Raw genomic sequence first — 16992 nt, 5'->3', positions numbered from 1 at the left:
TCGAATTCACAATTCAAACCTTTTACTTCCATTACTCAGTGACCAACTGACCAGCTTAATAATCACATTGGGTGTGAGCGTCCAGGGGAAAAACAGACATCCCAACTCAATTCAGTCCCGTAGCTGAGAGACTTCATACAGGTAGGCGCCCAGCGTTTTCACTCCCTGTATGTAGTTAGACCTAGGGTGGGGTAGCGGGAAAGGAGGGAAAAGAGAAAGAAAACAGTTACCGGACGGACTGTTATGGGCAACCCATCGCGTTTGGATTGGCTCTGAGGAGCCCCAGGGGACACTGGAAACTTCTACGGGAAGGACCTAAGGAAGCCCTATTTCCCAGCAGTTAATTCCCTTTTCCATCAACCGAACAAAAAACTCCTTGAAGCAGAGGAAAGCTGCAAGTAGTTGAATGTGGTAGGGAGTCTTGGACTGAGGGAAGGTGAGTAGGTAGGTAGGTAGTTGGGCAATGGAGAGAAACATGCAGAGCTAGAGCTGGGGTCCATTAGCTTGATTTCTCCAGTTGGACCAGTGCACAATGACTGGAGAGAGACTGGAGGGGAATGAAAGAGGCTCCTCCTGGCCCCGGAGGGTTGGTCAGCACTGGCCCAATAAACCCCCTCTAAACTGTAAGCTTCTTGTGGGAAGGGATTTTTTTTTTAAACAGCATTTGTTAACCACTTACTATGCCCCAGGCACTGTACTAAACGCTGGGGTCATTACAAGCTAATCGGGTTGGACACAGTCGATGGGGCTCACAGTCTTAACCCTCGGTTTACAGATGAGGTAACTGAGATACAGAGAAGTTAAGTGATTTGCCCAAGGTCACACAGCAGACAAGTGAGAAGCAGCGTGGCTCAGTGGAAAGAGCCCGGGATTTGGAATCGGAGGTCATGGGTTCGAATCCCGGCTCCACCAATTGTCAGCTGTGTGACTTTGGGCAAGTCACTTCACTTCTCTGGGCCTCAGTTCCCTCATCTGTAAAATGGGGATGAAGACTGTGAGCCCACCGTGGGATAACCTGATCACCTTGTACCCTCCCCAGTGCTTAGAACAGTGCTTTACACATAGTTAGCACTTAATAAATGCAATTAAAAGAACCGAGATACTTCTAACCTGTTCCCTAACCACTAGGCCATGCTGCTTCTCTAACTGCCAACTGTGTTGTACTGTGCTCTCCCAGGCACTTAGTACAGTGCTCTGCACACAATAACCATTCAGTAAATACCACTGATTCCTTGATCCCATTTGGACCCCTGTTTCTCTTTCTGCCATCAACTGACAAACAGGAAGCTTGTCGTTAATGCTGCTGAGAAATATTCAAGCACTAATCTATGTCATTTGGATCAGGGGAGCAGCATTTTTTCTACTCCTGCCAGTCCCAACAGTCTGGATTGGTGGTGGTGTCTGGGCACTTCTGAGATGGTGGAGAGAGAAGCAAGGACCCCAGAGTGAATTACTGGCCCAGGATCCCATTGCTCATTCATTTAATAACCAATTTTCCTAAAACAAACCCTCCTGATGATCCAGGTGCCGATCAAGGGTCTGCCCAGGGAAACATCAAAAGAAAACCAGATTAGCTCATATTAACCCCAGTCCTTAGAACAGTGCTTAACAAACACCATTTTTTAAAAAAAGGTCTAGAGGGAGTGTGTGTGTCTGGATTCTTCTTGAACAAACAACACGGAAATTTTCTAGTAAATGTCTGGGCAAAGAGCAAGGCATCTAACTGAGGGGGCTTGCTCCAGATGAATAAATCTGGTTGTTTCCCATCTCTCTGCCCCACCCCACCCCACCCCCCTACTTCTAGAGCGAGACTCGTTCCAGGTGGACAGGGCTATAATTTTTCTGGAGGTGTGTTCTGGAGGATCTCTGCCGCCTGGGTCCACCCAAAGCCAGACTCCTTCTGCTCACCTGTTGAGTTTTTCATTCTGCGAATGAGCCCCGTCATCCGCTGATCCCACAGGCAGCAACATGACGTTCTTGCCCGTGGCCTCCTGGAAGGTGAGCGTCACAGGAATACTGCCTCCTTCCCTCGTCAAGTCTGGCTCCACTCCAAAAACTGGAGAAGAGTAATCACAGCACCCACAAAGTTTACCCAGTCTCCTGCCATTCTCCTAAATGTCTTAATCAAGCACCTTCAACTCTTCTGGTGCTTTCACCTAAGAAGTCAAGCTTTGGAAATCTGATAAAAGAAAAGTGCAGCTCAGCAGAGAATTGGGCCTATCTGGCAATCGATTAGCATGTTGGTCTCTGCTTTAATGGTGGGATCGCTGGTGGGTAAAATTATTTCTAGTTGAAAATAAGAGACCCGGGACCCAAATTGGATAAATGCCTTGCCCAAGGTCACACAGTGAGGTAAGAGTCAGTCCCAGGCTTCCCATCACTGTGTGTGCCAGTCGGATGGGCCCAGTCATTGCCCTTGGATTCTCATGTATGGACATTAGCAGTACAATCCAACAGGGCCATGCACCAGTACAGCAACAGCAACCAATTCTAGGAGACGGAAGCACACCAACGGTGAAGCCCCTGTGGGAAGACATAAGAAAATATGTTCCTGTCTCTTAGGAGGCTAAGACGCTGGAACAGGCTGTGATTAGAACCAGGCCTATGAGCCTCCTCTTTGGAATTTTTTTATCAACATAATTTTAATGTTTAATTCATTTTTGTAGTTGCTTAATCCCTACTTTTTTAAAGAGAATGTTTCTTGGATAGTTTAGTCATCCTCATCCCACTAGACTGTTAAGCTCCTTGAGGGCGGGGATCATGCCTCCTATTCTCCCATGTACTTAGCACACAATAAGCACTCAATAAATACCACTGATTGATTCAGTGGTCTGGAGGCAGAGGTTGGCCCCAATGACCTGGAGGTCTCCCATGATTTTTTAAGAGGACAGAGAGCTTGTTATGGAGTCTCCCACCTGTTTTCATGGCTCTTCTGCCGGCCACGTAGTGGGGGTGGTTGAAGTCTGACACCCAGGGCTTCCCACCGTGGCCCAACTTAAGTTTGAACTTGTTGGGACTCTTCAGCTCAGCAAACTTGTTTGTCAAGTAATCTTCAACCTTGAGCAAAGGAAGACCAGATGAGGAACACTTCTGATTGACAGAGCTGGAGGCGACCAGGCAGTGCCCACCCCCAACCCCTCATTTGCCTGATGCCATCAGCTGTCTGAGCACCCAGTGGGGTGGGGGAAATGCTGTCTGCAAATCCTGTTCAACTCAAACATATGAAAGATAAAAGATTTGATATTCTTAATACAAAATAGCTAGCTCACAAAGATCAGGAAACCCTTTGCCCAAGAGCTAATTTTCCCATTTGAGCTGAGTTTACATATTCATTCCTCTCACTCTTCCGCGGCAGTGGGAAAGTACCACAGGGGAGGGGGAAGTAGACAGTAAAAATGACATTTAACTTTTTACCTAATATGTTTTTGAAAACTTCCTGTAACTCTAATATCAGAATTAACACCATCAGTACAATCAATTGTATTTATTAAGTGCTTACAAATTCCCAACTCCCTTCAGAATGATTTTTGAAAGCTAGAAAATTCCTGATGTCCCTTCTTGGAGGAACAGCCCCACCCCTCATTCAGTCAGTCATATTTATTGAGTGCTTACTATGTGTACAAAACTGTACTAAGTGCTTGAGAGAGTATAATATAAAATAAACAGACATATTCCCACCCCACAATGAGCTTACAGTCTAGAGGCGGAGACAGACGTTAATATAAATTAAAAAATTACAGATATGTACGTAAGTGCTGTGGGGCTGGGAGGGGGAATGAATAAAGGGAGCAATGACTGGGCTCAGGAAACCCCCAAATGAAGCCCCTGGCCATGCCCCTCAACACTTGGTGGGGCGGCCCAAGGCAGGGAGGTGAGCCCACTGTTGGGTAGGGACTGTCTCTATATGTTGCCAACTTGTACTTCCCAAGTGCTTAGTACAGTGCTCTGCACAAAGTAAGCACTCAATAAATACGATTGATTGATTGATTGATTGACATCCCAGGATGTCGGCAGGGTGTGCCCCAGGGTTCCTCCACCCCTCACTCCCAGGTGCCGGCAGAGGTGAGTGGACTAGGGAAGTCCAGTGGGGGGATGTTGGAAGCCGCATCAAGATAGAAGTGATGTTACCATGACTTCTGCAGTTGACGTTGGTGGACCTGGCTCGCCAACCAGTGAGGGTCAAGGCATCACCCGCCGTCATGGCCTACAGCCCTTCTGAATCAGTATGGTGCAATGGGAGGGATCTCAAATCTTGGCAAGCCTGGTGCACCAAGTGTACCCTCAAATAACATGGGGCAATGGGGTTGGGGGCTGGGCCATTAGTTTCACACCCATTACTCTTTGGGCTCCCACCCTGCCCTGCCATTTTTGGCCTTTGTGGGAAATGGGTTTCTTTGGGAATGGGCACTATGGATTCTTCTCATCCTTCCCTGCCTTGGGTCAACAGGGAAGGGACTCCGACTATTTTCCCTTCCCAGGGCCTGCCCCTGATTCCTGCCTCACATTCACCCCAGGAAGGAGTTGAAAAGGTGACACTCTGAGTAGTGGATAGGGCCACCAGTGAGGAGCATAATGATTAGTCCTGAAGGCATTAGCTTCCAGTGACAGAGAGCTCCATTCTGACTGTATTCACATTCCACTAGGTCATTTTGGTATCTCATTGCTGATCCCCTGATCCACTGCTGATAACTCTTCTGGGGGTTAAATAAATAAATAAAAAATTAATTAATAAATAAATACTCTATTTATTTATTTATTTATTTTACTTGTACATATCTATTCCACTTATTTTATTTTGTTAATATGTTTGGTTTTGTTCTCTGTCTCCCCCTTCTAGACTGTGAGCCCACTGTTGGGTAGGGACTGTCTCTATATGTTGCCAACTTGTATTTCCCAAGCGCTTAGTACAGTACTCTGCAGACAGTAAGCGCTCAATAAATACAGTTGATTGATTGATTGATTCTGTTGACAGAAGCAAAGAACGCAAGCTTAAACTAAAAAATACTATCTGAAGAGACCTCCACAGATGTCTCGCTCCCCCCGCGAGAGCTTGTGAGATTTTACACGCTGAGGTCTCCCTGCCGACGTACCTGCTGCTTAACCACATCCGGGTTCATGTTTGGCACCAGCCTAATGGAGAATTTGCCAATCACTTTCCTGGGAATGACGGTTTTCGCTCCGGAACCAGAAAAGGCTCCTTCGATTCCATGAAGGGACAGAGAGGGGAATCGCCACCTTTTCATCAAGACGTCTCTCTGCGGGGAAAGAGCAACAGTTACCTGAGTGCGTCCTACATCTGGTGTGCCCTATGGCCAGGGCGAAGAACAATCCAGTGAGCAGCTCTGAGTCAGGTGAGTGGGGAAATCTGAGCTGAGCTCTATTGGAATGCCACGGGGCCCGTAGGCTTGGCTCAGGGGTGTAGGTGGCATCCCGCTGGCCGAAACCTAAATCTCTCAGATTTAAACTCATCTTTAGTGAAAATTCCCAGTATCATTATTTTCTTTCTGATTTCCACCCAAGTGCTGGGAGTTGAAGGAAAGTTAAGGAACAACAACTTCTACTTTAAAACCCAGGCAATTTCTGCAAAACAGTCCCATACACCCTGAACTGACCCTAGCAGCCCCTAAGCCCTATCCCTGTCAGTGTCTCCTTTTAGGGTGACAGGGGATCTAATCCCAGCTGCACCACTTGTCTGCTGTATGATTTTTGGGTAAATCACTTCACTTCTCTGGGCCTCAGTTCCCTCATCTGTAAAATGGGGATTAAGACTGTAAGTCTATGTGGGACAGGGACTGTGTACCACCCTATTTGCTTGTATCCCACTTGAGTGCTTAGTACAGTGCCTGGCACATAGTAAGCACTTAAATACTATTATCATCATCTCCAAGGTCACACTGCAGACAAATAACAGAGCCAGGATTAGAACCTAGGTACTCTGATTCCCAGGCCCGTGTTCTTTTCCCTGCACTGTGTGGAAAGGGTGCTTTTCTTTTTCTTTCTTTTAATGGTATTTGTTAAGCACTTACTATGTGCAAAGCACTGTTCTAAGCTCTGGGGGGATACAAGGTGATCAGGTTGTCCCACATGGGGCTCACAGTCTTAATCCCCATTTTACAGATGAGGGAACTGAGGCACAGAGAAGTGAAGTGACATGCCCAAAGTCACACAGCTGACAATTGGTGGAGCCGGGATTTGAACCCATGACCTCTGACTCCAAAGCCCGGGCTCTTTCCACTGAGCCATGCTGCTTCTCACTGAGCCATGCTGCTTCTCGCTGGCTTGTTGATTCTAAAACAGTGCTCTTCCTTCTACCCCAAATTAAGATGCCTTAACCCAAGATATCAGCAGTTGCTAATTCCTGCTATATCTGTATTGTTTTCCAGATTCTGTCAGTATTTCCACAGATCTCTGCGTTTGGCCATCACGCCCACCGATAACCTGCCTTCACCGGGGCAGGACTCCCAGCCTGATAGACAATTTAGTGAGAGGAAACAAAGTCCTATGTCAGCATTGCTCTCCACATTAGCACCTTTGAGCCATGCAGGAGGGTCCTTGCGCCTATGTCCCGTGCATACTCATCCATGTCAAAGTCGATCTGTTCGTAGAGAGAGAGCTCCTCCTCGGTGATTGGAGCCACGGCTTCGTTGACTCCCGGGATCAGGATCTTCCCCTTCGTATCCACCAAGCACCCTGGAAGCGACAGACATTCTGTCAACATGGAGTGTGGAGCGCAAACCGCTGTACTCACTGCAGGACCGCAAAGTGAATGACTCTCGTTCCTCAGGTTTACCTGAGGAGAAATGATTGCCGGGGAATTCAGGGTCAGTCATTGAGTTCTCTCCACACTTACCCATCAAAGCGATGAGGTCTGTCATGGCCTCGTGCACCGAGCCACCGTACACCCCGGAGTGAAGGTCTTTGTCACTGCATTCCACCTGGTTGGAAGACAGTTTGGGGTGTGAGAAGCTTAGTCGGGGGAGCCTTGACTGGGAAAGTGTTAAGCGGTTATACGGGTGCCTAAGCATCCTTTGTTCCCTGGGTCACAGGCCAGGCTTGGGTTGGATTGACCGTCTGACTGAAGTGGAATACCATAGCTTACATTATTCTGAAACTCCAGCCCAAAGGAAGAAGGTGAGAAATTCCCAAAACAATAAAAACTTTGTAGGTAACTGAAAGTTTCCTTGGACATGCAGGAAAGAGAGATTTCTCCAAGTCGCGGCTCGAATTAGTCATTTTCCAACAGCTCTATTTTACTGATTTTTCTTCAGTATTGAAAGATTATGATTCTTAAATGCACTGCGGTGGCCCATGTAGAAGGAATTGCCATAGATCAGGTTATTTCCTTGCTCTAAGTCCCTATCCTCTGTGCCCCTCATTTTCTCCAGATGCCTCCCCCCAGGGGAAGAGTGGAAGAGAGAGAGAGAAGTGGAAGGGAGATTTGAAACCGAACCTCAATGAAAAAGTAGCAGATTCCCCTAAGCCCATAAGTAATGCAAGGTTTCTTCTTGCCCAGCCAGTAATTGTCAGAGATGCAAACATAATCCACGTCTTTGAAGAAAGTGTCCTTCTGAGAGAAGATCAAGTCATCCAGGCCCTCGGAGCCAGATTCCTCCATGCCTTCCAGGCAAAACTTGATATTGACTGGAATTTCCTTAGAAATGGAAACAAGCAAAATGTCTGCACAGGTATCAAGATTGTAAGCCCTTTCTACTCTCTGAGAATTGCATGTTTGTGCACGTTGTTTCAGAATGGAAATTCCTAGGTAAACTCCCTTCAGTGGAGTGGTTTACTGAATCAGGATCACTGCGCCTTCAACTCGGTTACGCTAGGTGAAAAATGACTGAGTGAGTCTAACAGGGGACAATGAATGAACAAGTCCACAGTTGGAAAGTCTCCTACGGTTCAGGTTTCCTTTGCCAACCCCAGGGTATAGAGTGTAGGTAGAATTGTTCCACACCTGGCAAAGTCGGGGTTGCTAAGAGCAAGTCCAGCGCTTGGGGTGAAATTCAGGAAGGCTTGTGACAAGAGAAAAATAGCTTTCTAAGCCTGCAAGTCATACACTATAAAATTATAATGAGACTGTTGATTGATAGTAAAGGGAAATTGTGTGGAAATCTTGGGAAATTTTCGTTAAACCACTGCAAGGTTAGTTTGCTATAAGGCTTTTCAAATTACCGGTATAAAAACAAAAGTCACCGTGATTCTACTGTTGTACATGTAACTGTCACTGTGGCAATAAGAGGCCTGTGTCATACTACCGAATCATTGATCTAGTAACAGCACAAAATACGGTATGACCTGAGCCCCGGGTAGCAGAGGAGAGTATGGATCGCTTGAAGGGGCAGGACATACAGTGGAGATTGATGCCGGTCTACAGAAAAATTGTAGTTTCTAAAAATCTTAATTTAGAAATCAAAACCGGGAAGAGGGGTTTTTCAGCGTTCGATATGTTGAGCTTGAAGTGCCCTTGGGACACCCATGTGAAAATATCTTGGAGGCAGAAAGAAAATGAGATTGCAGGGAAGGAGAAATGTCAGAAATATTTTGTCACAAAATGATTAACTGGGCAGTGAGATTTGGCTTCATCTCTGATACACTGAAGCTTGACTTTCAGCTGAAGAATAGGGGTGGGGAATGAAGGCATAATTTATTTATTTATTTGGCATCTACTTTTTTGCTGTTTGTTTATGCCAATAAGGGCGGGCCTAAAGCGTCTGCATTGATTTTGTAATGATCAAACCATTTTGAACTCTTGGAAGATACTTGCTGCGTGAACCCATTTACAGCTATTCATTTCCAGAAGTATATCCTCAAACCATCCATGAAAGATGATTTGTGATGGGCAGTATTGAGGAAAATAATAACCAAGTGGTATTCCCTTAATCTCACAGTCAGTAGGTGTCATCCCACCCACAAGGAAGCCCGGTCCTCTAGGCTTTTTTAGAATTGAGACTTTGCACAGTTAGTTGTTTTCTTTCTTGCTGACCTTTCATGATCCCGATCTTTGAGACTACTGAAACAACCTGAGTTAAGCTTTACTCAAAGCTGCAACCTCAAATCCTAGTCAGGGGACTGAGTCAGCAGGCAATTTTGCTTCCAGGTTTTCTGAAGAACCAAGTGATCAGGAGAAGAACTCTATTACTACAGGTGATCTTTAGGTCTTTACTATTCTAGATTAGAGGTCACCCTTGGGCTGCCCTTCTCCAAATTACCCTGGTGGGGACTTACCTGGTTGGTTTGCTGAAAAGCCTCCAGGGCATTCAGCCAGGCAAGCACTGGGCCCTTGTCATCTGTTGACCCTCTCCCATACAGCTTTCCTGCAAGAGAGAGCAGTACATTCTGAGGACTATCAGCTCTAAGGCAATAGCACCCAGCGAACTCCCTTGCCACCTCAGCTGGGATTACTCTCAGCTCAGAGCTGGGGAATGTCATCCAGATAGCCACAGAGAGTCCCCTGGGGGCCACAGGGACCCTGGGCCGATGGTTCAGGGGCTCTGATTAAGGATCCTGCAGCCTGAAGAGCAAGCAGAGGCCCTGTATCAGTACTGGCCCCTTGAATAACTTCAAAACTGACTCTCCCCTCCAACTTTGGGTTCCAAGGTGCTGTTCCTTATTTTTCTTTCAGCAGGGGACAGTGTGGGTGGAACTGAAGCCGAGAAAACGCTTTCCCTCAGCTTGCGCTTTAGGCCCAGCAAAGTCACGCTAATGGTTCAGAGCACCCTGGGATGACAGCCTAGCTATTGTTCCCCTTAGTTTCGGGGCTACACAGGCAAGAGGGAGAGAGTTGAAGACCACCGCTTGAGCACCTCCAACTGAGCCGTGTGTCCCCTGGCCCAGTCCAGGAGCTCTGGGGCTCAAAGGCCTGCCTGCTCCAACAAGAAGGAACAAAAATCAAAGTCGCATGTAGAGCCCGACGACTGCAGCCTTCCTCCTTCAGATGAATGAGGCAGGACACTAGCGGTCATATTCTTCTTCCCTACCAGGCAGAGTGGCAAGGGCTGGGGAGGTTGTGGGCCAGTGTTAGTCGAAATCCTACTTTTGTTTTCTAATTTTATCTGCAAGCCTTTATTATTTTATTGTTGTCTTTATGGAACTCGCCTCATATTACAGCACCATGTCACCCCTCATGAACTTTGAACAGCTGGAGTAGTGCCTGAGGCCTTAATCTCCAACAGCTGCCTCTGAATTGGGTGGCCCTTGGCTCTCACCCGATTCTGTCATGTACCTATCCCAAGATTTAGTACGGTGCTTGGCCCAAAGTAAGTGCTTAGTGGGTACCATTAAAACAAACAAAAAACGTTGAGCTTTTGGGAAGGGTCAGACTTCAAAAATTGGACCCCAAACTTCCCAGGGTCATTTCCTGGTTTGGGAGGTAGGACAGACCACCACTGGGCATTAAGCCATGAGTCCAGTTTGCCAGTTTTCATAGATGCAGAGCTAGAACCAGGTTCGGTATTGGCCCCTGGGAGTTGGACCTGTTAAAAGCCAGGCTCTCAGCAAAACTGGAGCCCAGGGAGAGCCAGGTGCATATCTGATATGGCACCGATGATACCCCTGCTGGGTATGTGTATAATGATAATAATGATGATTATAGTATTTACGAAGTGCTTATTATGTGCCAAGTACTGGCTTAAACGCTGGGGTAGATACAAGGTAATCAGATCGGACACAGCACCTGTCCCACATGGGGGTCACAGACTGAGTAGGAGTGAGAACAGGTATTTTATCCCCATTTTTCAGATGAAGAAACTGAGGCACAGAGCAGTTAAGCGACTTGCCCAGGATCCCACAGCAGGCAAGTGGTGAAGCCCGGATAGAGCTCCCAGGCCCGTGCTCTTTCCATTAGGCCATTATGCAGTCATTATCAGGGGCTGCCATTTTGAACCTGGGTCTACGGCTGCCCTTATGTGGCTCTCTTTGTGGGAGGTAGGGGAGGTTGCCTGATTTACTTGGAAAAAAAACTGAGGAAGCATTTTCTTTGCAGGTAAATGGAATGAAAACAGAAACTTCTTTTTTGGATATTCAACACTTGGGCTTAGGAATCATAATAATAGTAGCAATATTTGTCCCAGCCACCACTTACTATGGTGCCAAACACTACTAAGCACTGGGGTAGATACAAGACCATCAGGTTAGATTCAGTTCCTGTCCCAAAGGAGCTCACAGTTTAAGAGGGAGGTATTGGGTCCCCATTTAACAGATGAGGAAACTGAGGCACAAAGAAGGGACTCACCCTTGGTCACTCAGAAGGCAAACAGAGGAGCTAGAATTAGGACCGAAGTCCTCTGGTTCCCAGACCCGTATTCTTTCCATCGGGCCACGCTGCTTCTTACCATCTCTTTCCTCCAGGGTGAAGGGATCGCTGTCCCAGCCGTCCTCCAGAGCTGCCGGCTGTACATCCAGGTGGCCATAAACACACACGGTTTTCTTTTGGGGATCGGAGCCCAGTTTGCCAAGTAGGATTGGAGGAAGCGGAATCTGGGAGCCATCGGGAAGCTAAGGGTCAAAGAGCACACCAAGGCTATTCAGGTGATCCCTACGTCCCTGGATTTAAAGCTGCAAAAATGTTAATGTGCTTTGTGGAGATAAAGCTACATTTAGCATACATAAAGCTACATATATACCTGTATATATGTAGCTTTATGTATGCTAAATGTAGCTTTATATATGTACATATGTACCTGCATATATGTTTGTACATATTTATTACTCTATTTATTTATTTTACTTGTATATATTTATTCTATTTATTTTATCTAGTTAATATGTTTTGTTTTGTTGTCTGTCTCCCCCTTCTAGACTGTGAGCCCGCTGTTGGGTAGGGACTGTCTCTATATGTTGCCAACTTGTACTTCCCAAGCGCTTAGTAGAGTGCTCTGCACACAGTAAGCGCTCAATAAGTACGATTGAATGACTGAATGGAGAATCTAGTCAGCTGAACTAAAAGCTGGAGTCGGTCTTTCATTGTCCAGGTGACCAACTGCTTCTTCTCAGCTGCTGAAGTTGACTGTGACTGAAGCCCAGAGTTCAAGTGGTAATAGAGAGTAGGAGCTAGAATACAGTTCCAGGCAATTCCAAAGTTAGGTCGTGAAGGTCTTAGCTTCTGCCACGTGTGACTGATTCAAATTAAGGCAGCAAAGAATTGCAGAGATTTCAAAGAGTCTGAGACAACAGGGGTGGGGGCTCTGATGAGAGAGTAGGGCTTTCCCTTCAAATTTGCACTTCCCATCTTGTACTTCCCAAGTGCTTAGTACAGTGTTCTGCACACAGTAAGCGCTCAATAAATACGATTGATTGATTGATTGATTGAGAGGAGGGAGAGTGCCAGCCTAAGGAAGCTTGGTTGGGGAGGAGGAAAAGGGGGAGGGCAGGTATGGCCCTACCCAACTCTCCCACCCCGTCACCAGCCTGTGTGCCTGCCTCCTTCCACTCCACAAAACTCCCCAAAGTTGACCGTCTTCCCAGCCCCTTGGCTGCTCCTCGATCGCTCAGAAATTACTGACATATGCACTTTTGAATGAGTCCCAACCGACGTCCATGCTGAACTCAGAGAACAGATTAACATGGCAGATAGTAAGTTTTGACATTGCCCCTTTGAAGCCTTTGTACTTACAGTTCTGGAAAACCAGGAAGTGCTTTTGGGGCAGTGCATGATAATTCAGGGCAAAGCTCACAGACCTACCCAAAATAGCCTGCTCATCAATTTTCACCACGATCGCCTAAAGAAAGCAAGTTGCGAGTATATTTGAGGGAGCAGAAAGCAGCAAATTAGTTTCCAGTCTGGACAGAACCTCAGTCTCCACTTAATCCTTAGCTCTCTTCACCATTCCACAGGGACCTTGGACTTGGTTCTACTTTCCAACTAATAACGGTGGTATTTGCTCAGTGTTTACTATGTGCTCAGCACTGTGCTAAGCTTTGAGGTAGATCCAGTACAATTAGATGAGAGACTCAGTCCTGTGGGGCTCCCCGATGTAGCTCCCCAGTTAAAGAGGAGGGAGATGGAGCTCAGCTCATCGGACTCTATGCACCTGTGAGCGAATCTGAGAGAGGAACCGTTCTAGGGACCCAGTGAGGAGTTAAAGGACAAGAAATGGTCTCTCGTTCATTGGAAAAAAGTGATCACAAACAGTATTGAAAAATAACTGATCATTTGAAATTTAACATTAAAGATTTTTCCTCTAGGAAGAATTTAGTGATAGGGTGATTAGGTTGAATTATTTTTTAAAGACTTTTCAGCCTTACTACAGTGCTCAGTTCCTTTTGAAGAACTAGGAAGCAGCATGGCCTAGTTAACAAAACACAGCTCTAGGAGTCAGAAGGGCCTGGGTTCTAATCCCAGCTCTACCACCTGTCTGCATTGTGACCTTGGGCAAGTCATTTCACTTCTCAGGGCCCCTCAGTTACCTCATCTGTAAAATGTAAAATCTGTGAAACTGTGAGCCCCATGTGGGTCATGGATTGCGTCCAGACTGTTTAGCTTGTATCAACCCCAAAGCTCAGTACACTGCCTGGCACGTAGTAAGCACTTAACAAATACCATTAAAAAAAAAGGCTGCAATGGCACCAAGAAGTGGAATCATCCAAATAAAATGCATTGGGGGTTTTCTAAGTGTAAGGGCTGAAGGTCTGCTGGGTATGTTGCTTTCTTCTTCCAAGCTCATGCATTCAGATCATCTGAATGATGGTTCATTTACGTGAGGTTTAAAAACATCTCGGCTGACTTTGATCCAGTGCACTATTTCCAGAATCCTCCTTGGACTCAGGGGACTTGAGCTCTGGTCTTCCTCTCTTCTCTGCGGTCCTAAAAGACTGAATATCTTGCTCAGTGAGCTCTACTTCCTCCCTCTGGAGACCAGGAAATCACCTACTCCTTTCCAGACTGCAAAGATTCTCGATCCCAGGTTGTCCTGACCTGCTTACTGTGAGTGGACAGAGGGGCAGGGAGTAGCAGGAGCCCTGGGAAAGGCTGAAACACTAGCTCAACAGCTGTTTCAGTTACACCTAGTTCACCAAGGTCTCAGGGAAGTTGTACCTGCGACCCAGAGCAGGGCCTAGGGGGGGAAACCACCCTTCCTAGCCCAATTTGAAGCCAAACTTATTTTTGGCTCAAGTCATTCATTCTTAAGCAGCTGCTGGGATTCTCCCCACCTCAAGAGAGTGACCCTGACCCTTCCAGAATCACCATGGGCCAAAATAACCGACCAGTGTGTCTGAGCAGTCCACCCCCAGCCTTTGACACTTGCCTACTGGCTTCTCGCTCCAAACCCACAACAACAAGCTCAGCAAGGCTCTGTCCGGCTGATTTCTGTTGGGGCCTGAGGGCCCAAGCTCGTACCGTTTGTTTCCCGATATCCACCAGCTCTATCGTGCCGCCCAAGCGCTTTATGTCGGCAGCAGCCACTTCCATCATCCTTCTTATCTCTCCTCTCTTCTCCGGCCAGGCCGACACGCTCTGGATCGCCACCCATTCCGCGAGTCTCTGTTTGCCAAGGGACAGCGAGTGAGTCTATCCGTGTGCCATTTAAGGGAGGCTTCTTCCACCTCCACCTGCCTACAGCCTTCAAGTGAAGCAAGCCGTCAGGGTTTGCCTGACTCATAAACTTTCAGAGGCTCAGTGGAGCACATCAATTACCCCACAATGCAATGAGAGAAAAACAAAAAAACAAAACAACAAGGCACTTGTATGCTTGTACAACAGAAAGAGCTGTAACATTCTAGCAGTTTCAGTAGTACGACTATATCTCCCACTCTTAAAATGTCATCTTTTAACTAAGTTTCTTTGGAGGGTATCATTTCTTTGGAGGATAGCACCTGAAATTGGCATCTCTCCCTCAGATCTCAAAATCAATTTTTTCTAAAAGAAAAGAGACTCATTTTCCCTTCCAGTAAACACTGACTAATCATTGTCCATCATGAAACCTCTGTGAACATAAATGAAAAACAGCTAAGTGAATCAGCAAGTGGATCGCAGTCACTTCAAAGAGCTCCAGTGGCTCAAAGATTGGGAAAATTAAAAGATCAAATTAAATTGATAGCAGCCCTCGTTGTTATGGCCCTTCATCAGTCATAAGTCATGAGGCATGTACAATTTGGAAAATGCAGTTAACCAACTGCAGGCACCAAGTTCACTAGGTGGAATGATACGTGGTTCCTCATTTAAATGTGCAAAGTGCGGACGTCTTCCAAAAACACTTTTGGAAGTGTTCCTCCTGTGATAGGATTGAAACGAATTGTCAATGTAGCCTTAATTAAATGGAGTCTCTCCCTACCTTTATGTAAAGATCCTGGTGGCTGTCGATATGTTTGAAGACGCTAGTGAGGGTTGCCATTTCCCGGTCAGTTCGGTGTTCTTGGAGAATCTAGAGGAGACCAGGAAAGCGAGAGTCAGAGAGGAGTAGAGGGCAGGCAGAACTGTAAATGGGTTACATTTCAGTCGGTCAAGCAATTTAAAGAGATTGACTTCCTCCTGTAATCTCAGTGTCTCCGCCCTCCTAGGAAAAGATTGCAACACACTGAAGTCACGAGAGATGGAGGATTGATCACGGCACTGCAAAAGAAACGTTTGCAGATGCCATGGCGAAGTCCTCGGGAAAGAGGAAGAAAGGCCAGCAAAACTGATGTTATTAAGTTTAATTCACAAAAGTCAAAATTCCATGAAAAGTGTTGGGAGGGACCTGGGGCTAAAAGGAGGGGTAGAGTCTAGGTGTGCTAGTCTAAAGCGTAGCACTTTTTTCAAAGCACTTGTCTCATCCCCACCCTTGCTCATCCACTCACATCCCCTTCTGCAAGCCCCTTGCTCTCAGCATCCAGGCAAGGAGTGCTCCACGGGAGTCGTCGGTCCCAAGACTGGCAGCTAATGGTCCTCTAGGGTCATCTGTTTCTGAGGAAACTGTAGAGATCACGGTCTCCAGGGCAAAGAGACTTCCTCCCCGCCCGGAGTTGGGCAGAACTAGCTGGGAGAGAGGACGGCTGCTGCCACGGGACAACCACAGCAATAAAGAAGCGTGGCCTAATGGAAGAGCGTGTGCCAAATCAGAAGGACCTGGGTTCTAATCCCGGCTTTGCCACACGTCAGGTGACTTTGGGAAAGTCACTTAACTTCTCTGTGCCTCACTTACCTCATCTGTAGAATGAGGATAAGATGTGAGCCCCATGTGGGACAGGGACTGTGTCCAACCTGATTAGCTTATATCTTCCCCAGGGCTTAGACCAGTGCTTGACACATAGTAAGGCTCGCTGCTCTCTGCTCTGCTCCTCGCAAAGACACCGCTCAAGGGAGGGTGCATAGCTCTTCCAAGGCTCCTTACCACCTGTTTTAAGGCACTCTCCCCCTCTTTCCTAACCCCACTTCTCTCTCACTAAACTCAGTCCATAAACTTTGCTCCTCTAAAACCAACTTATTTACTGTACTTTGATCTCTTCTCTCTCTCTCTCCATCTTCCCCTTGTTCTCTGTCGACCCCTTGTTCTCCCTCCTGTCTGAGATGCCCTCCCTCTTCTTTTTTTATGGTATTTGTTCATTCATTCAATGACATTTATTGAGTGCTTACTGTGTGCAGAGCACTGTAGCATGTGCTTGAGAGCACTGTACTAAGCTCTTAAGTGTTTACTTTGTGCCAGGCACTGTACTAAGTGCTTGGGTAGATACAAACTAATCAGGCTGGACACAGTCCATGTCCCACAGTTATTACCAGTTTACAGTGCTCTGCACACAGTAAGCGCTCAATAAATACGATTGAATGAATCTGAAAGTAATTGGGTATCTTAATGGTTCCATTGCTGTTGGGGAATTAAATATGGAGAAATGGAAACACTGAGAGTCTTGTGTGTCCCCTTCCACATGCACACACATGCACACTCCCACACATGCTGAAACTGGAACCAGCCTTGCTCCCCACCCCCCCACCCCGGCCCTCATCTATCTCAATGAGTCGAGAACCGCTGGAACAGGGTCCGGCTCTCTGGTCACTTACAGGTGTTTTTACCTGGA

At 46.8% G+C, this 16992-nt stretch overlaps 1 protein-coding gene across 1 annotated transcript; it reads right to left on the bottom strand.

Annotated features, from left to right (window-relative positions):
• LOC119949278 (cytosolic non-specific dipeptidase) lies at nucleotides 1-15408 on the bottom strand. The gene is made up of 11 exons (XM_038770900.1): nucleotides 15273-15408; nucleotides 14339-14482; nucleotides 11334-11496; nucleotides 9229-9317; nucleotides 7451-7651; nucleotides 6851-6935; nucleotides 6530-6690; nucleotides 5091-5255; nucleotides 2916-3057; nucleotides 1909-2056; nucleotides 1-181 (listed from the first exon to the last, which is right to left on the bottom strand). Exons 1-11 carry the CDS (start codon nucleotides 15330-15332, stop codon nucleotides 112-114), a joined length of 1428 nt encoding a protein of 475 aa, XP_038626828.1. The 5' UTR covers nucleotides 15333-15408; the 3' UTR covers nucleotides 1-111.
• Nucleotides 15409-16992: the final 1584 nt, after the last annotated feature.

The sequence above is a fragment of the Tachyglossus aculeatus genome, chromosome X2 (assembly GCF_015852505.1).
Source record: "Tachyglossus aculeatus isolate mTacAcu1 chromosome X2, mTacAcu1.pri, whole genome shotgun sequence".
NCBI lineage: Eukaryota > Metazoa > Chordata > Mammalia > Monotremata > Tachyglossidae > Tachyglossus > Tachyglossus aculeatus.
Note: the sequence above shows the minus strand (reverse complement) of the source record. Positions and strands in the feature narration are given on the sequence as shown.

Excerpts from the sequence above, each read along its gene's own strand:
- LOC119949278 (XM_038770900.1), bottom strand. The coding sequence starts at position 15,332 with ATGGCAACCCTCACTAGCGTCTTCAAACATATCGACAGCCACCAGGAT. Across the intron at positions 7,652-9,228 it reads CTTTTCAGCAAACCAACCAG|GAAATTCCAGTCAATATCAA; the intron begins GTAAGTCCCCAC and ends TCCATTTCTAAG. Across the intron at positions 182-1,908 it reads CAGAATGAAAAACTCAACAG|GTCTAACTACATACAGGGAG; the intron begins GTGAGCAGAAGG and ends ACCCCACCCTAG.